The sequence below is a fragment of the Mesoplodon mirus genome (assembly GCF_964341445.2).
Source record: "Mesoplodon mirus genome assembly, chromosome: 9".
Classification (NCBI taxonomy): Eukaryota; Metazoa; Chordata; class Mammalia; order Artiodactyla; family Ziphiidae; genus Mesoplodon; species Mesoplodon mirus.
In genome coordinates, this window is record NC_138985.1 from 38,142,319 (window position 1) to 38,163,553 (window position 21,235).

The following is a 21,235-nucleotide window of genomic DNA, read 5'->3' on the forward strand; positions in this document are numbered from 1 at the left end:
TGATATTGGAAATAGCAAGGAAAGGTCAGATTATGGATATACTTTGAAGATAGAGCCGACAGGATTATCTGATGGGGTCTTTATGGGGTGAGGGATTATGAGAAGAATCAATGATAATTCCAAAGTTTTTAACTTTAGCGACTTAAATGATAAGGTTGTTTTTGCCTGTAATTTGGAAGGAAGAGGTAGAGTAAGTTTGAGGAGAAAGATGAGGCTTTTTACAATTTTGAATGTATTCATTCAAGTCATCTATTGAACTCCCAAGCGATTCTGAGTAGACAAGTTAAGCAGGCAAGTCTATGAATGATTCAGACCAAAAAGAGAGTAGCCTGATACAGTTTCTTTGGGATAATGGAACAGCGCCATATCCTTATAGTGGTGGTTATATGGATTCATACATGTGATAAAATCTTACACGACTATGCACCCCCACCCCAAAATGAGTGCATATAAAAACTGATGAAACCCAAATAAGATCTGTGGTTAAGTTAATGGTTTTGTTCTAATGGGAATTCCTGATTTTGATCATTGTATTATTTGGATGGATAGTATTATTGTGGAATCTGGTCAAAGAGTACAGGTGAACTCCCTCTGCTATTTTTTCAGCTTCTACCTGAGTCTACAGTAACTTCAAAACAAAAGGTCTGAAAATGTAAAATAGAATGGGGATGGACTACTGAGTATGAGTTTTAGCAGCATACCACATGTACAAGTGATCTTTTAATGGAGTAGCTCTTTCACTGCCTCGATGGCAAAGATTTCTACTGGTACAGGAAAGGACACCCTGCTTGAACTAATTTATGAGAAACTTTGAAGAGGGAGATTGGAAACAACTAAGTATACAGATGAAATTTCAGGAATTTTGCTGAGCAGAGAAACTGAGTGTTAACTGGATAAGAATTAAGGATCAAGAGACTATTTTTTTTAGTTTGGATAAATTATACAGCTTTATATTCTCATTGGAATGATCCAGTAGAAAGTTTAGAAGGTTGAACTTAGATTCAGGAGGGAGAGCACGATTGTTGGAACTGTGTCTTTAAGGAGAGAGGAGATGGTATCTGATGCTTAAGTGTTGGCTTTGGCTTTATATCAGATCACAGGCAGATATATCCATAGCTAGCTAACGGTCTGTCTGTCCCTATCAATCTATATTTTGTTTAGGCGAGTGAGACAGTTGAAAAAGTGAGAATATCTTGTAGGATTGAAAGATAGCATTAAGTTCCCATTTGAAACTAGTGATCGTGAATATTACATAGGGTATGTTGTCTTAGTTTTGATTTATTTTTGTCATATTCACTGGTGCGAATTTACTATGGCTGAGATTTTGCTCAAGTATCTAACAAAGTACGAGGGAGTGGGCAGGGTTGTTTGGGATTTTCTGGAAAGTGAATCTAATAATTATTGCTGGAGTCTAAGCTAGGTAAGAAGGAAATTACGGACTTCTGAGCAGTTTTACACACTACAGCTTGGTCAAACTGTTTGCACTTAAATTATCTCTGATACGGCTTAATATATTCTTTGTAAATCCATTTTGGAATCAGATTAGGATCCTGCCTATAAAATCTACATTGATTTTCATGTGTTTATATATGTCATTGTGCCTCTGAAGCCAAGTAAATACAGGCACTTTTTGTAAGATAGAAATTCACAGACTAAATTTTTTAATTCCCCAATGTGTAATAACCAGAGAGGTTAAAATGGTACATGTCCTCCTAAAAGAAATCATCACTTGTATTCAGATCTTCTTTGAAAAAAATAAAATACTTTATTATGTATGTAAACTTGCAGGCTTACAGACTAAACTTTTCATTGCCTGCATGGCAAGTGAAAATTACTAATGGTACAAAAATAAAATTGTACTTTGGGGAAATTCCTTGGTGGTCCAGTGGTTAGGACTTGGTGATTTCACTGCCGAAGTTCAGATTCAACCCCTGTCAGGGAACTAAGATCCCGCAAGCCACGAAGCGTGTCCAAACAAAAAAAGAAGGAAAGTTGCATTTTGGTGTCAATTCATATCTTTTGTTTTGTTGTTTCATTTTTTTAACATCTTTATGGGAGTATAATTGCTTTACATAGTTGTGTTAGTTTCTGCTGTATAACAAAGTGAATCAGCTATATGTATACATATATCCCCATATACCCTCTCTCTTTCATCTCCTTCTGACCCTCCTTACCCCACCCCTCTAGGTGTCACAAAGCTCCAAGCTGATCACCCTGTGCTATGCGGTTGCTTCCCACTAGCTATCTATTTTACATTTGGTAGTGTATATATGTGCATGCCACTCTCTCACTTCATCCCAGCTTACCCTTCCCCCTCCCCGTGTCCTCAAGTCCACTCTCTACGTCTGCATCTTTACTCCTGTCCTGCCCCTAGGTTCATCAGAACCATTTTTTTTTTAGATTCCATATATATGTGTTAGCATACGGTATTTGTTTTGCTCTTTCTGACTTACTTCACTCTGTATGACAGACTCTAGGTCCATCCACCTCACTACAAATAACTCAATTTCGTTTCTTTTTATGGCTGAGTAATATTCCATTGTATATGTGTGCCACATCTTCTTTATCCATTCATCTATCGATGAACACTTAAGTTGCTTCCATGTCCTGGCTATTGTAAATAGTGCTGCAGTGAACATTGTGGTACATGCTTCTTTTTGAATTTTGGTTTTCTCAGGGTATATGCCCAGTAGTGGGATTGCTCAGTCATATGGTAGTTCTGTTTTTAGTTTTTTAAGGAGCCTCCATATTGTTCTCCACAGTGGCTGTATCAATTTACATTCCCACCAACAGTGCAAGAGGGTTCCCTTTTCTCCACACCCTCTACAGCATTTATTGTTTGTAGATTTTTTGATGATGGCCATTCTGACTGGTGTGAGGTGATACCTCATTGTAGTTTTGATATGCATTTCTCTAATGATTAGTGATGATGAACATCCTTTCATGTGTTTGTTGGCAATCTGTATATCTTCTTTGGAGAAATGTCTATTTAGGTCTTCTGCCCATTTTTGGACTGGATTGTTTTTTTGATATTGAGCTATGTGAGCTGCTTGTATATGTTGGAGATTAATCCTTTGTCAGTTGCTTCGTTTGCAAATATTTTCTCCCATTCTGAGGGTTGTCCTTTTGTTTATGGTTTCCTTTGCTTTGCAAAGCTTTTAAGTTTCATTAGGTCCCATTTGTTTACTTTTGTTTTTATTTCCATTTCTCAAGGAGGTGGGTCAAAAAGGATCTTGCTGTGATTTATGTCAGAGAGTGTTCTGCCTATATGTTTGCCTCTAAGAGTTTTATAGTGTCTGGCCTTATATATAGGTCTTTAATCCATTTTGAATTTATTTTTGTGTATGGTGTTAGGGAGTGTTCTAATTTCATTCTTTTACATGTAGCTGCCCAGTTTTCCCAGCACCACTTATTGAAGAGGCTGTCTTCTCTCCATTGTATATTCTTGGCTCCTTTATCAAAGATAAGGTGACCATGTCTGCATGGGTTTATCTCTGGGCTTTCTATCCTGTTCCATTGATCTATATTTCTGTTTTTGTGCCCGTACCATATGGTCTTGATTACTGTAGCGCTGTAGTATAGTCTGAAATCAGGGAGACTGATTTGTTTTTCAATCCAAGAACATGGTACATCTCTCCCTCTGTTTGTATCATCTTTAATTTTTTCATCAGTGTCTTATAGTTTTCTGCATACAGGTCTTTTGTCTCCTTAAGTAGGTTTATTCCTAGGTAGTTTATTCTTTTTCTTGCAGTGGTAAATGGGAGTGTTTCCTTAATTTCTCTTTCAGATTTTTCATTATTAGGGTATAGAAATGCAAGATTTCTGCGTATTAATTCTGTATCTTGCTACTCTACCAAATTCATTAATTAGCTCTAATAGTTCTCTGGTAGCAATTTTAGGACTCTCTATGTATAGTATCATGTCATCTGCAAAGAGTGACAGCTTTACTTCTTCTTTTCCGATTTGGATTCCTTTTATTTCTTTTTCTTCTCCGATTGCTGTGGCTAAAATTTCCAAAGCTATGTTGAATAATAGTGGTGAGAGTGGGCAACCTTGTCTTGTTTCTGATCTTAGATGAAATGGTTTCAGTTTTTCACCATTGAGAACCATGTTGGCTGTGGATTGGTCATATATGGCCTCATTATGTTGAGGTAGGTTCCCTGTATGCCTACTTTCTGAAGAGTTTTTATCATAAATGGGTGTTGAATTTTGTTGAAAGTTATTTTTGCATCTATTGAGATGATCATATGGATTTTATCTTTCTATTTGTTAATATAGTGTATCACATTGATTGATTTGTGTATACTGAAGAACCCTTGCATTCCTGGAATAAACCCCACTTGATCATGGTGTATGAACCTTTTAATGTGCTGTTGGATTCTGTTTGTTAGTATTTTGTTGAGAATTTTTGCATCTATGTTCATCAGTGATATTGGCCTGTAGTTTTCTTTTTTTTGTGACATCTTTGTCTGGTTTTGGTATCAGGGTGATGGTGGCCTTGTAGAATGAGTTTGGGAGTGTTCCTCCCTCTGCTACATTTTGGAAGAGTTTGAGAAGGATAAGTGTTAGCTCTTCTCTAAATGTTTGATAGAATTTGCCTGTGAAGCCATCTGGTCCTGGGCTTTTGTTTGTTGGAAGATTTTTAGTCACAGTATCAATTTCAGTGCTTCTGTTTGGTCTTTTTATATTTCTATTTCTTCCTGGTTCAGTACGTTATGCATTTCTAAGAATTTGTCTATTTCTTCCAGATTGTCCATTTTATTGGCATCTACTTGCTTGTAGTAATCTCTCATGATCCTTTGTATTTCTGCAGTGTCAGTTGTTACGTCTTTTTCATTTCTAATTCTGTTGATTTGAGTCTTCTCCCATTTTTTTTGATGAGTCTAGCTAATGGTTTATCAATTTTGTTTATCTTCTCAAAGAACCAGGTTTAGTTTTATTGATATTTGCCATTTTTTCCTTCATTTCTTTTTCATTTATTTCTGACCTGATCTTTATGATTTCTTTCCTTCTGCTAACTTGGGGTTTTTTTTGTTCTTCTTCTCATTGCTTTAGTGTAAGTTTAGGTTGTTTATTTGACATTTTTCTTGTTTCTTCCGGTAGGATTGTATTGCTGTAAACTACCCTGTTAGAACTGCTTTTGCTGCATCCCATAGGTTTTGGGTCATCATGTTTTCATTGTTATTTTTTCTAGGTACTTTTTTATTTCCTCTTTAATTTCTTCAATAATCTCTTTGTTATTTAGTATCATATTATTTAGCCTCCAGTTGTTTATATTTTTTACAGTGTTTTTCCTCTAATTGATATCTACTCTCATAACGTTGTGGTCAGAAAAGATACTTGATACGATTTCAGTTTTCTTAAATTTACCAAGGCTTGATTTGTGACCCAATATATGACCTATCCTGGAGAATGTTCCATGAGCACTCGAGAAGAAGTGTATTCTGTTGTTTTTGATGGAATGTCCTATAAATATCAATTAAGGCAATCTTGTTTAATGTATTATTTAAAACTTGTGTTTCCTTATTTATTTTCATTTCGGATGATCTGTCCATTGGTGAACTGAGTTGTTAAAGGCCCCTACTATTATTGTGTTACTGTCAGTTTCCCCTCTTATGGCTGTTAGCATTTGCTTTATGTATTGAGGTGCTCCTATGTTTGGTGTGTAAATATTTACAATTTATTATATCTTCCTCTTGGATTGATCCCTTGATCATTATGTAGTGTTCTTTTATGTCTCTTGTAATAGTCTTTATTTTAAACTCTATTTTGTGTGATATGAGAATTGCTACTCCAGCTTTCTTTTTATTTCCATTTGTATGGAATATCTTTTTCCATCTTCTCACTTTCAGTCTGTATGTGTTCCTAGGTCTGAAGTGGGTCTCTTGCAGACAGCATATATATGGGTCCTGTTTTTTTTTATCCATTTAGCCAGTCTATGTCTTTTGGTTGGAGTGTTTAATCCACTTACATTTAAGATAATTATTGATATGTTGTTCCTATTACCATTTTCTTAATTGTTTTGGGTTTGTTTTTATAGGTCTTTTCCTTCTCTTGTGTTTCCTGCTTAGAGAAGTTCCTTTATCATTTGTTGTAAAACTGGTTTGGTGGTGCTGAATTCTCTTCACTTTTGCTTGTCTGTAAAGGTTTTAATTTCTCCGTCGAATCTGAATGAGATTCTTGCTGGGTAGAATAATCTTGCTTGTAGGTTTTTCCTGTTCATCACTTAAATATATCCTGCCACTCCCTTCTGCCTTGCAGAGTTTCTGCTGAAAGATCAGCTGTTAAGCTTATGGGCAATCCCATGTATATTATTTGTTGCTTTTCCCTTGCTGCTTTTAATATTTTTTCTTTGTATTTAATTTTTGGTAGTTTGATTAATATGTGTCTTGGCAGGTTTCTCCTTGGATTTGTCCTGTATGGGACTCTCCATGCTTCCTGGGCTTGATTGACTGTTTCCTTTCCCATATTAGGGAAGTTTTCAAATATAATCCCTTCAAATATTTTTCAGATCCTTTCTTTTTCTCTTCTTCTTCTGGGACCCCTATAATTCGAATGTTAGTGTGTTTAATGTTGTCCCCAAGGTCTCTGAGAGTGTCTTCAATTCTTTTCATTCTTCTTCTTTATTCTTTGTGTTTGTTATTTCCAGTATTTTATCTTCTAGGTCACTTATCCATTCTTCTGCCCCAGTTTTTCTGCTATTGATGCCTTCTAGAGAATTTTTAATTTCATTTATTGTGTTGTTCATGATTGTTTGTTTGCTCTTTAGTTCTTCTAGGTCCTTGTTAAACTTATCTTGTATTTTCTCCATTCTATTTCCAAGATTTTGGATCATCTTTACTAACATTACTCTGAATTCTTTTTCAGGTAGACTGCCTATTTCCTCTTCATTTTTTGTTCTAGTGGGTTTTTGTCTTACTCCTTCATCTGCTGCATATTTCTCTGTCTTCTCTTTTTTTTAAGTTACTGTGTTTGGGGTCTCCTTTTCACAGGCTGTAGGTTCATAGTTCCCGTTGTTTTTGGTGTCTGCCCCCTGTGGGTGAGGTTGGTTCAGTGGCTTGTGGACGGGACTGGTGCCTGTGTTCTTGTGGGTGGGGTTGAATCTTGTCTTTCTGGTGGGCAGGGCCACATCATGGTGTTTTTGGGTGTTCGTGAACTTAGTATGATTTTAGGTGACCTCTCTGCTAATGGGTGCGGTTTTGTTCCTGTCTTGCTAGTTGTTTGGCATGAGGCGTCCAGCACTGGTGCTTGCTGGCCATTGGGCAGAGCTGGGTCTTAGCGTTGAGACGGAGATCTCTGGGAGAGCTCTCACTGATTGATGTTACATGGGGCCGGGAGGTCTCTGGTGGTCCAATATCCTGAACTCGGCTCTCCCACCTCAAAGGCTCAGTCCTGATACCAGGCCAGAGCACCAAGACCCTGTCAGTCACACAGCCAAGTACATGGGTATTTTCTTGCCTTTTGGCAAGTCTGAGGTCTTCTGCCATCATTCAGTGGGTGTTCTGTAGGAGTTGTTCCACCTGTAGATGTATTTTTGATGTATTTATGGGGAGGAAGGTGATCTCTACATCTTTTCCTCTGCCATCTTGAAGATTCTCCCTTTGTTTCCTTTGTGCTTGGTCCAGTTTCACTTGCTCACTGGGTGCTGAGTTTGAAGGCCTTGCACTTGTCGCTTCAGACCAGAGCTCCTCGCACCCAAACCCTCAGCCCCGTCAATGCATAGCTTCCAAAAAAAAAAAAATCCACTAATTTTTAAACCCATAAGAGCACTGTTAAAAATATATTTTTACTACTGACAATATATAAGTATTTTTTCTATTGGAAGTATGTCCTCAACCTTTTTTGGCCTAACTTATAATAACTTTTTATCTCATACATTTTAAGTGATTTTAAAAAAACTTTTTAAAATCAGTCAATAGGAATTTATTTTGGCTACTATGTGGTCCAGCACCATGCGTATCAACTAGGAAGAAAACAGAAAGAGCTAATTGCGAATAACACTTATTAATTGAACATTTATTAGTAAGTTCTGTGGTATGTTATTAATGCCTAACATTGGAGAAAATAGTTAGATCATGCACATTAATGTCTTCCTTTTTAATTAGAGTTTATTTTATGCGGCTAAAGATATTTGTCTCCCTTAATGATCAAGCAAAGCAATAGGGTAAAAAATCACCTTTGCAGTTTCTTGGTGCAGTGTCTCTCTGTTATATCTTTACTTTCTACTGGGTAAATGCTGCCTCAGAATTTGCTATCTGGTCATAAAGAGTCTAAACATAGGCATAAAATTTGTGCTTGTATATCCTCATGCTTACAAAATCCACATATAAACTGTTGAATTTTGGAGATGATGTGGTAATTGCTACCTCACCAGAGACTAACTAGAAACCCTTATCTGAAAAGTACAGTAAATCATATTTTGATATAAGTGCTCTTAATATACACAGGTCTCTAATTACTGCCTGCCAGTATGCCTACATGCAGAGAAAATTTTTATCTAGGTCAGTATGAATTATTATTAGTAGGCAATAAAATTCCAACTCAACAACTACCACCACACAACAAAACAAAAATAGAAAATAAACCAAAAATAAAAAGAAGAAATAAGAAAAAAAATAGCTTATACCTCAAAATTCAAGCTTAGATAAACTAAGATTTTTTTTTTTAAGAAAATCTCCCTAACTTGGGTGCACCGAGAAATGGAGACCAATTAAAAATACATGGTTTGGCTAATTATACTTTCAATAAAAGAAATATGATTATGCAAATGGATATCCTGAATTTAAAACCAAGCACTTCATGCCATACTACATTCCTGGGAACATTGACCATGGATTCTGAGAATGCCAAAAAATAATTTGGCATCTCCACAGTCTGAGGCTGAGACTCAGACTTGCCACTCAGACAGAGCTATGTGATCTTGGCTGGTCACTTCATTTTCTCTAAACCTGATTTTACCCAGTTACAGGGTGTGGTAATAAATAATGAAATGTGCTAACTCCTTCAGAAGACTGCAGATTCGGATCAGTGGACAATAATCATAATCCTAGTAGGTTACACTTAACATACTGTTTCTGATGTGTTAACTTATTTAATCCTCACAGTAATCTTATGAAGCAGGTAGTGTTATGAGGTTCAGTTTTCAGATGAGAAAATTGAGTTTCTGGAAGGTAAAGTAACTTGCCTAAGATAGTCAAATACTAAGTAGCAGAGTTGAGTTTAGACCTGTGGTTATATGGCTTCAGGACTGTAGAAATTAATTTATAAAATATGAAGATTTATGCAAAGCCCCATTATTTTCTTATTGAATAAGTTCATAGCATTTGTGATGTTGACCAGAATGATATCAACCACCAAAAATCCATTCCTTGAATTATTTCAAAAACACTAGAGACATATGAGAGGATTACAGAAAGATGCTACAGCCGCCCTTCAATACTCTTGTGGCAGTAATCAAATGACAGGGAAAAGAGAATCTGTGTTCTAGTTCGTCTGATTCCTTGAACAATTTTGCAAACATTGAAAGTTTGACAAAACTAAAACTCAAATTGCCCCAGAAATTTTTATACATTTATTCTTTAAAGTATCTGTATTTCTAGGAAACTAAAGTCTCCACTTGTCTAATTCAACTTGTCAAAATGTTTCTCAGGGCTCTGTGCTATTGTAGAATATATATGATGATTCTTTGAGAAAATAAAGTGTTTTGACTAGAGGAAAAAACTGAAATAACATGAGTTGCTTTAAATACCATTTTACAGAAGGTCTATTTGTTTGCAACTTGATCTCACATATCAAATTAGTTACATTTCATTCCTTAGCTGTTTTATGCTATTAACAATGACCATAATTTATTCAATACTAATCACGTGCTAGGACCCATATTAAGAGTAACTGTAATATTCTCAAGCCTCTGGCTTGGATTATTCTCTGGTTCCCAAGCCTTGCAGCTGACCTTTACTTCCTTAATTAGCTAAGACTCTTTCAACTATATGTGTGAAGAATCTAATGAAAATTGGTGTTAGCTAAATAGAAAATTTAATGGTTCCTATAAATGAAAAGGCCAGTGGTATATCAAATCAGGTCAGCTGGCTATAGGGACTCAGAGCATCTTTGAGAAACTAATCTTATCTTTTTTCCCTCTCATCTCTTTGTTCTGCTTTCTTATGTATTGTTTTTGTTCATCGTTTATTGCATAGTCTCTCTTCCAGTAGCTTCTGGCTTACATTCTAACAGCTTTTCAACCATCACAGGAAAGATTGTGTCTGTTTTTAGTAGTTTTAGCAGAGGTCTATTTGGTTGTTTCTTTTTTGATGTGGTTTGAGAGAGAACGTTTTACCTCATTCTGTGACTTGCAGGTGAGACTGACCATTACATGACACAATCATGGACAAAAAAAAAGCCCTTCATGTCCCGATTCACAGTAATGGCTCACTTACAAGATCATCTCCCAAGCCAGGTCAATGAGAAACAATCTGGGGTCATTACTGAAACTACAGGAGAACAGAATAAATACTTACAATTCAAAAGCTGTTAGAATATCACTTGGTATGTATGAAACACTTGGGCTATACATACACTAAAAAAAGTCATTATTAACCTGAAATCCAAATTTAACTGCATGTTCTGTATTTTATTTGTTAAATATATCAACCTTACTCAAGACATTATTTGCCTATATGATAAATTAATATTTTCAAATATGTTCATATGCATGTCCTAAAGGGGTACTCATAAATAAAATGATAATAAACTAATAAGCCAAACAATACATGGCAAGAGTGGCATTTTCTGTGTGCCAGGAATTATTCAGAACCCTTTTCATGCAGTAGCTCATGTAATCTTGTAAAAACCCTATGAAGTAAATAATTTTATCATCTTTATTTTACAGAGAAAGAAATTTGGGCACAGAGAAGTTAAATAACTTGTTGAATATGCAACAACCAACAAGGATGGAGACAGTATTCAGCCAAGGTATGTGGCTTCAGAGAGTTCTTACAGGTAATTCCTTTAATCCTTTTGATAGTGTCATCTCTGTTGCATTCCGGGGTGATTAACAAAGCTACTCCAGTGAACACCAAACTTCATATACATCCATATACATATATTCATTCTTTTTCAGATTCTTTTCTCATATAAGTTATCACAGAATATTGAGTACAGTTCCCTGTGCTATACAGTAGGTCCTTGTTGGTTGTCTATCTTATATATTGTAGAGTGTGTATGCTAATCCCAAGCTCCCCCATGTTTCCCCTTTGGTAACTGTAAGTTTCTTTTCAATATCTGTAAGTCTGTTTCTGTTTTGTAAATTAGTACATGTGTATCATTTTTTAAAATTAGATTCCACATATGAGTGATATCACATGACATTTGTCTTTCTCTGTGTGACTTACTTCCCTTGCTATGATAATCTCTAAGTCCATCCATGTTACAGCAAATGGCATTATTTCATTCTTTTTTATGGTGGAGTAGTATTCCATTGTATGTATGTACCACATCTTTTTTATCCATTCCACTGTCGATGGACATTTAGGTTGCTTCCATGTCTTGGCTGTTATAAAGAGTGCTGCAGTGAACATTGGAGTGCATGTATCTTTTCGAATTATGGTTTTCTCTGGATATATGTCTGGGAGTGGGATTGCTGGATCATATGGTCATTCTATCCTTAGTTTTTTAAGGAACCTCTTTACTGTTCTCATAGTGGTTGTACCAATTTACATTCCCACCAACAGTGTAGAAGGGTTCCCTTTTCTCCACACCCTCTCTAGCATTTATTGTTTACAGACATTTTAATGATGGCCATTCTGACCAGTGTGAGGTGATACCTCATTGTAGTTTTGATTTGCATTTCATTAATAATTAGGGATGTTGAGCATCTTTTCATGTGCTTTTTGGCCATCTGTATGTCTTCTCTGGAGAAATGTCTATTTAGATCTTCTGCCCATTTTTGGATTTGTTTGTTTGGTTGTTTTTTTTTTTATATTGAGCTGCATGAGCTATTTGTATATTTTGGAAATTAATCCCTTGTTGGTTACATCATTTGCAAATATTTTCTCCCATTCTGTGGATTGTCTTTTCATTTTGTTTATGGTTTCCTTTGCTGTGCAGAAGCTTCTAAGTTTAATTAGGTCCCATTTGTTTATTTTTGTTTTTATTTTCATTACTCTAGGAGGTGGATCCAAAACGATTTTGCTGCAATTTATGTCGAGTGTTCTGTCTATGTTTTCCTCTAAGAGTTTTATAGTGTCCAGTCTTGCATTTAGGTCTTTGATCCATTTTGAGTTTATTTTTGTGTATGGTGTTAGGGAGTGTTCTAATTTCATTCTTTCACATGTAGCTGTACAGTTTTCCCAGCACCACTTATTGAAGAGGCTGTCTTTTCTCCATTGTTTATTCTTGCCTCCTTTATCAAAAATAAGGTGACCATAGGTGCGTGAGTTTATTTCTGGACTTTCTATATTGTTCCATTGATCTATATATATGTTTTTGTGCCAGTACCATACTGTTTGGTTACTGTAGTTTTGTAACATAATCTGAAGTCAAGGAGCCTGATTCCTCCAGATCCGTTTTTCTTTCTCAGGATTTCTTTCTGTGTTTGGAGTCTTTTGTGTTTCCATACAAATTTAAATTTTATTTGTTTTAGTTCTATGACAAATGCCATTGGTAATTTGATAGGGATTGCATTGAATCTGTAGATTGCATTGGGTAGTATAGTCATTTTGACAATATTGATTCTTTCAATCTAAGACTATGGCATATCTTTACATGTGTTTGTGTCATGTTTGATTTCTTTCATCAGTCTCTTATAGTTTTCAGAGCACAGGTCTTTTGTCTCCTTAGGTAGGCTTATTCCTTGGTATTTTATTCTTTTCAATGCGATGGTAAATGAGATTGTTTTCTTAATTTCTCTTTCTGATCTTTCATTGTTAGTGTATAGGAATGGAAGGGATTTCTCTGTGTTAATTTTGTAATTTTGTATTTAGATTTCTCTGTATTAAGTTTACCAAATTCATTGATGAATTCTAGTAATTTTCTGGTAGCATCTTTAGGATATCTCAGTATAGTATCTTGTCATGTGCAAACAGTGACAGTTTTACTTCTTATTTTCCAATTTGGATTTCTTTTTACTTCTTTTCCTTGTCTGATTGCTGTGGCTAAAACTTTCAAAACTATGTTTAATAATAGTGGTGAGCATGGGCAACCTTGTCTTGTTTCTAATCTTAGAGGAAATGCTTTCAGCTTTTCACCATTGAGAACGATGTTAGCTGTGGGTTTATCATATATGACCTTTATTTTGTTCACATACATTCCCTCTATGCCCTCTTTCTGGAGAGTTTTTTATCATAAATGCATGTTGAATTTTGTCAAAAGCTTTTTCTGCATCTACTAAGACAATCATATGGTTTTTATTCTTCTGTTTGTTAATGTGGTATATCACACTGATTGATTTGTGCATATTGAAGAATCCTTGCATCCCTGGGATAAATCCCACTTCATCATGCTATATGATTGTTTTAATGTATTGTTGGATTTGATTTGCTAGTATTTTGTTGAAGATTTCTGCATCTATGTTCATCAGTGATATTGGCCTGTAATTTTCTTTTTTTACGGTATCTTTGTCTGGTTTTGGTATCAGGGTGATGGTGGCCTCATAGAATGAGCTTGGGAGTGTTCCTTCCTCTGCAACTCTTTTGGAAGACTTTGAGAAGGATGGGTGTTAGCTCTTCTCTAAATGTTTAATAGAATTCTCCTATGAAGCCATCTGGTCCTGGACTTTTGTTTGTTGGAAGTTTTTTAATGACTTTTTCAATTTCAGTACATGTGATTGGTCTGTTAATATTTTGTTTCTTCCTGGTTCAGTCTTGGAAGGTTGTGCTTTTCTAAGAATGTGTCCATTTCTTTTAGGTTGTTCATTTTATTGGCATAGAGTTGCTTGTAGTAGTCTCTTGTGATCCTTTGTATTTCTGTGGTGTCAGTTGTAAATTCTCCTTTTTCATTTCTAATTTTATTGATTTGAGTCCTCTTCCTTTTTTTCTTGATCAATTTGGCTAAAGGTTTATCAATTTTGTTTATCTTCTCAAAGAACCACATTTTATTTTTATTGATCTTTGCTATCATTTTCTTCATCTCTATTTCATTTATTTCTGCTCTGATCTTTATCATTTCTTTCCTTCTATGAACTTTGTTTTTTTGTTTGTTCTCCTTTTTCTAGTTGTATTAGGTGTAAGGTTAGGTTGTTTATTTGAGATTTTTCTTGTTTCCTGAAGTATGACTGTATTCCAATAAACTTTCCTCTTAGAACTGCTTTTGCTGCATCCCATAGGTTTTGGATTGTCATGTTTTCATTGTCATTTGTCTCTAGGTATTTTTTGATTTCTTCAGTAATCTATTGGTTGTTTACTAGCATATTGTTTGGGCTCCACATGTTTGTATGTTTTACAGTTTTTTTCCTCCCTGTAATTGATTTCTAATCTCATAGCATTGTGGTTGGAAAAGATGTTTGATATGATTTCATTGTTCTTAAATTTACCGAAGCTTGTTTTTTGGCCAAAAATGTGATCTATCTTGAAGAATGTTCCATGTGGACTTGAGAAAAAAGTGTATTCTACTGCTTATGGATAGAATGTTCTATAATTATCAATTAAGTCCATCTGTTCTAATGTGTCATTTAAGGCCTGCATTTCCTTATTGATTTTCTGTCTGGATGATCTGTCCATTGATGAAAGTGGAGTGTTAAAGTCCCCACTGGTATTGTGTTACTGTCAGTTTCTCCTTTTATGGCTGTTAGCATTTGCCTTATATATTGAGGTCCTCCCATGTTGGGTGCATATATATTTACAATTGTTATATCTTCTTCTTGGATTGACTCCCTATTGATTATGTAGTGTCCTTCTTTGTCTCTTGTAACAGTCTTTATTTCAAAGTCTACCAAGTGCTGTATTATCAATAAATTAACGAGACCCATTTGCCCTATTAACACAAAATCCAGTATCTCTCCCATTCCCAAGTAATGTCCTAAAAATGGAAATCTAACTTCACCTGTAGAGAACTTATGTTACCAAGTGCCACAACACTTGTTTCTTGTTCTTGCCCTGTAACTTTAGAAGATCGTTCCTTAATACTGGGTTAGATCATGTTTTATAGAATTATATAGCCACTTATTGTGGCCCTGCATTCATGCACAGAACTCAGTGCTTCTATGACAGAAGAATTCAGATGAGCCATTGGTTCTCCGTGCTTGGGGTCTCAAACTTCAAAGTCTTAATCTAAATATTTTTCTGCACCCTGGGGAAAAACATGATCTCCAGAACCACTCTCCACTGTATGGACCAGAATAGCCATAACCCTTCTAATTCACTCAGGAAGGAAGAGAAGAAAACTTAAATTAAAATCTAGCAATCCTTTTTGGTTGATCATCCTAATACATAAATTAGACTTTCTACCCATCACTCTCCAAAATCTAAATGTTTTATAAATATTGCGGGTGAGAACATGTGTAAGTAAACTTCATTATAACAACTCAGTTCCAATTCTATTTTCTCAGAAGAACATATTTTACAAAAGCTGCTGCTGCAGCTCAGTGGTCAACAGAATTACAGTTAGAAGTTTTAAACTAGATTCATTTTTAAATTTTCTAACGAAAGGTTGACATTTTTTTGACTGCTTAAATACTGCAAAAATATGCATAACCTCCTGGCTGATTTCCTACATGTCTACTAAAAGGGCAGTCATTTTGTTATTGAAAGTATCTGATTACAGCATATACAATCTAGGTGGTCTTTTATGGTCAATTTAGATGCCAAATCCATATATGTATATGTATATCTATATATATCTATGTAAAAGCAAAGGTGCCTTTTTAATCCATTCTGAAAAAAGTATCAGTACTATTTAGCAAAAGAATTTGGTGAAGAAAAATTAACTTACTGAAAAGCATTATATATCTTCATTTTCCCAACTCTCTTCTTAATACACCAATGTTAGAATACCTTCCCAACACAAAGAGGCACCATAATTTTATGAAAAATACATTTTTTTAACAAACATGTTTACCTGCTAAACAGAAGGTATTTATGCTTGCCAAGATAGGCAGAGTTTTCAAATACATTTGCAGCCAGACACTTGCCACTGGTCCTGCCAGAGGAGCAAGTGAGACAGACACAGTGCTGCGCCTTATTGTCATTCATTCTCTTCCTTCCTTAGCACCCCAGCTAGCTGCTGGGTAAGGTAGGACTTGTCTCAGGATGGAGCAGCTTGGCTTTTTCTTTACAAAAACGCCTGGGTAGGGAGCTGAGTTGATACAGAAATAAATGGAAGAAAAACCTATAAGGATGTAGTTTCTTAAAGTGACTCTTAGCCCCCTGCATTATGCTCACCAGTCTTCTTTGTAAGAAATATTCATTCTTTGGGACTACATTGGATCAGTTATTCCAGATCTCTCTGAATGGAGCAGAGGAATTGATAACTTAAAGATTTAAGGCAATCCTCTAAAAATAAAATATTTATATACCTTTTTTTATGACACTGATCTACAGGGTGTTGAAAACCATAGTATCAACTTGACACATTATTCTGAAGAGTAATGTTTATAAACATATGTAGGCAGATAGGTGTGGGTTCAAATCTTGACTTTGTCACTGAGAGCTGTCCATTACTTAACCTCTTTGAACATCAGTTCCCTGAATTGAGACAAATGAATGAGAACAAGTAAAGCAATTAACACAGTGTCTGGCACATACTGAGTACTCAATAAATATAAACCACTATTATTATGAAAAAATATCAAATAAACATATTACTAAGCAGAATTCATAATAAGCATGGATTTCTGTTACAAAGTAAGAGATTTTAAAGGAACGTTTCATTTTAATCTGGCACTTTCTTACTATGCTTCAATCTACTCTGCCCATATTCACCCTTCTTTGGAAGGTTTAGGAAGGTCTGGTCTGTGGGAATAATGACCTTTTCTATTTTTTTCTTTAAAGCATTGCTATTAACTAGTCCATCCTTTCTTTGAAGTCTTGCTATTATTAGTGCTTGCTATTATCTAGTCCTTTCTTTGAAGTTGTGCTATTGTAAAGGCCCCGGACTCACCATGCCTTAGAAAATGAGTAATGCTAACTAAAATACACTTCAGACTAAGTTAGACACCAGAATGCCAAATCATTAATTTTAAAGAGAAAAAATAAATGTCAAAAGGATTGTGAATATACTCATATTGGCATGATCAGCATATTCTTTTTCTTAGTCAAGTTATAGAGAAGCCAAATATATTAAAAGGCAGTATTTTTATTTAAAACGAAAAATTGTATTCACAAAAAATAAAATAAATACCAGAAACAAAGTCTGTTCTATAATCAGAATACGTTTGAATCAGGAGGACATTGTCCTAAAAAGGACCTTGACTCAGAACAAAAGGAATTCCATAAACCAAATGTTAATGGCAATAGGTTGTGGTATAATTTTGCTGCAGGTTCTGGAATCCTAAAATTTTCTATATCCATTACCACTCAGGATTTAGCTTTGTCATCAACACTGGCAACTTTGAAATCCATTAGTTAAGATGTCCTTTCCTGTGGACAACAGATACAAGATCACCTCAAAGGTGTCCTCTTTATTGGTGTTTTTCTTCCCTTTTATTTTTCTTTGAAAACTGCAAGACATATTTTTTATAACTTTAACAAAGTTATTTTTAGTTAGATTAGTACATTAAGCTGGGAAGACTATGACCTGTTTATGAGTCTTGCTCTGTCTTAAAAAATGCTGTACATTTGTCTGTCTGTCTGTCCAACCTTCCATCCTAGTTTGGTTCACTAAAAAGACCTAGAAATAATAACAGCCCAGTAGGGATAGGTACCTGTGTCCCCAAAACTGTGCCCCTGTGAACTCTGAAATGCTGTAGCAACTAGTGCATCTTAAATTATTGGCTGACTCCAGGACTGGTATATGAAATGTTCAAGGTGAGTCGGTGATATTGCATCACAGCAAAGAAACAATAAATGTCTGATAGTGATATATCAAAAGGACTTTGGGACTAAAAGGAAGGAACTCCCACAAAGATGGGAAAATTTGTGCAACAAATGTAAAATCAGGTTCTATTTATTAATATACATGAAATATATTTTTTAAAACATTGAGTTAATAAGCATACTTGAAGAGAAGATACAGTAAAAGAAAAAAAGAACAATAATAAATAACACAAACAAAAAACTTTACTGGTCACCACCTAGGTATGTAGAGCATCACTTCTTTACCCTGAAGTTGGTAATTAATGGAAAATTTAATATCTTCCCTACTAATCTCATATTAATGACATTTTACTGTAACCCAGTAGCCCTAGCTAAGGATGAAAATGTTTTTATAGAAAAATTTAGGTAATAAATGAGGAAGAAATACCAACATTAGGACATTGCCATTTTGTAATTTGTAATTAAATAATTGTTTCAGGCAGAGGAGTAAACAATTAGATGAAAGATTGATGGGGAACTTTACAAAGGACGAGTAATGTTATTGCCACCAGAATCCATGATCAATCTTATCACTATTAAGAGTACGACAACCAGGGCTTCCCTGGTGGTGCAGTGGTTGAGAGTCTGCCTGCCGATGCAGGTGACATGGGTTCGTGCCCCGGTCCGGGAATATCCCACATGCCGTGGAGTGGCTGGGCCCGTGAGCCATGGCTGCTGAGCCTGCGCGTCTGGAGCCTGTGCTCCACACGGGAAAGGCCACAGCAGTGAGAGGCCCACGTACCACAAAAAAAAAAAGTAGGACAGCCAGATATCCAGATATTTTGTACCTCTTAGAAACATTGCCAAAGTTGAATCTGAGTCTTCTAGATAATACTTCCAAGTTAAAAAAAAAAAGAAATTGTTCCTCCATCAATTTAAATGGCATCCAAAGGAAGGAGACAGACAAATCAAGAATGCAATTCATAACACTGGACAACTTTCTTGGTTTTGCATTGTCAAGGGTGCAAAACAAGAAAAAGGAGGGCTTGGAGAGAAGAGATCATTCTAGAGTAAGAGACCTCAGAAACGTAACAACCAAGTCAATATATGTAGCTTGAGCACCAATTTGAACAAACTGATTTTAAATAAACGTTTTGAGGCAATTAAGAAACTATCAGTAAGAAATGGTATTAAATGTAAAGGAATTATTGCTCTATTTCTTTGATAGGTGTGATAATGGAATTGTGCTAAAAGAGAGATGTATACCTCATTTTATAGTGCCCTCCATATTTCTGATAACATCCCTTCCCCTGAAGGCAGCTTCATCTGAAATTATTACAGCTACTGCAGTTTTATTTTGATTAATGTTGGCATGGTATTTCTTTCTTTAGGGAGATCTAAATTTCTGATGTATATAATTTTCCTTTGGCCTGAAAAAAACCTTTTAATATTTTTGTAGGTAAGGACTGTTTACAACAAATTCCCTCAAATTTAGTTTGTCTGATGATGTCTTTATTTCTCCTTAACTTTAGAATGGTAATTGTACTAGATACAGAATTCTAGTTTGATGGGTTTTTCTTTTTTTTTTTTTCCAACACTTTAAATGTTTTAATCCACTGTCTTCTTTTTTGCATGATTTCTGACAAACACCTGTATCTTAGCTTTTTATCTTTCTTCCATTTTAGAAAAGGTACTCTGCCACAGCCCTCACCCCCTACCCCCAAGAAATAGGCTTCTTTCAAAATTTTCTCTTGGTCACAGGTTTTCTACAGTTTGAATATGACAGTGTATTAGTCTGCTTGGACTACCATAACAAAATACCATGGACTGGGTGCCTTAAAAAACAGAAAAAAAAACTTTTTTTCCCTCATAGTTCTGGAGGCTAATGGTCCAAGATTAAGGTGCCAGCAAAGTAGGTTTCATTCTGAGGCTTCTTCTCTTGGCTTGTAGGCAACAACCTTCTAGTTGTGTCCTCTCATAGTGGAGAGAGATGAAGAACAACCTCTCTGCTGTGTCTTCTTATAAGGCTACTAACCCTCATTTAACCATAATTACCTCCCAAAGGCCCCATTTCCAAATACCATCACATTGAGGATTAGGACTTAAACATATGAATTCTGAGGGACACATTCAGTCCATAAAAATAGGCTGTGATTAGTTTCTGAAGTTTATTCTCTGTTGTGTTCTCTGAGCTTCTCATACCTGTGTTTTGGTACTTGTCTTTAATGTTGGAAAGTTCTCAGCCATTACTACTTTAAATATTCATCTCCTCCATTCTCTTTTTTTTTTAAGTTACAACTTTTAAAATTGTCCGATGTTCTTGGATGTTCCAGTCTATCCTTTTTTTTTTCTTTGAGTTTCAGTTTTAGAAGTTTTAATTGATCTGTCTTCAAGTGCATTGTTTATTCTCTTGGAAGTTTCTTCTGAGAATTCTGTCAAAGGCATTGTTCATTAATTTAAGTTATCCATTTGAATTCTTCCTTCTTTTTAATATAAATATTTATAGCTATAAATCTTCTCTGAGTACCGCTTTAGCTATATCCTATAAATTTTGGAATTTTGGATTTTATTTTTCATTAATCTCAAAGAGATGTGTAATTTAGTTTTTCCTTGTCCCTTGGTTATTTAGGAATGTGTTGTTTAATTTGCACATATTTGCAAATATCCTAAATTTCCTTCTGTTATAGATTTCTAAGTTAATTTCATTCTGATTAGAAAACATACTTTGTATAATTTCACTTTAAGTTTGTCAAGGCTGGTTTTTACATAGTTTATGGTCCTTGAGAACGTCCCACATTTATTTAAGAAGAATACATGTTCTCCTGTTGGATGGCATGTTCTGTAGATGCCTTTTAGGTCTAGCTGATTTATAGTGTTGTTCAAGTTTTCTGTTTTCTTATTATCTTCTGCCATACTGTTATATATGTCCACTATTGAAAGTAAGGTATTGAAGTCCCAAATAATACGTTCATTTGTCTATTTTTCCTTCAATTCTATCAGTTTTTATGCATTTGGGAACTGTGATGCTATGCACATATTTGTTTATAATTGTCATATATGCCTGGTGGATTGACCTTTTTAACATTAAAAATATCTCTAGTTCTCCTCTAGTAATATTTTTTGTCTTAAAGTCTTTTTTTTCCTGTTACTAGTATAGTCACTCGAGCTTAGTTTTGATTGCTGTTTATATGATTTATTTTTCCATCCTTTACTTTCATTCTATTTGTATTGAATATCTTTGAATCTGAATTGTGTCTCCTGTAGAGAGTATACAACAGGATATCAGTGAT

At 35.1% G+C, this 21,235-nt stretch overlaps 1 protein-coding gene across 6 annotated transcripts in view; it reads left to right on the top strand.

Annotated features, from left to right (window-relative positions):
• LOC309810705 (uncharacterized protein) overlaps positions 1–21,235 on the top strand; it is a 578,315-nt gene that overhangs the window by 447,596 nt on the left and 109,484 nt on the right. For 3 of the 6 annotated variants that reach the window (XR_014295044.1, XM_082632911.1, XM_082632913.1), the window contains one exon: positions 10,889–10,998. Coding sequence is in view for 3 of the 6 variants with exons in the window: in XM_082632911.1 (XP_082489037.1) it covers positions 10,889–10,998 (110 nt within the window). In the remaining 3 variants the exon portion in view is untranslated. The remainder of the gene's footprint in view (positions 1–10,888; positions 10,999–21,235) is intronic. The other 3 variants (XR_014295045.1, XR_014295046.1, XM_082632912.1) reach the window with 1 other exon arrangement.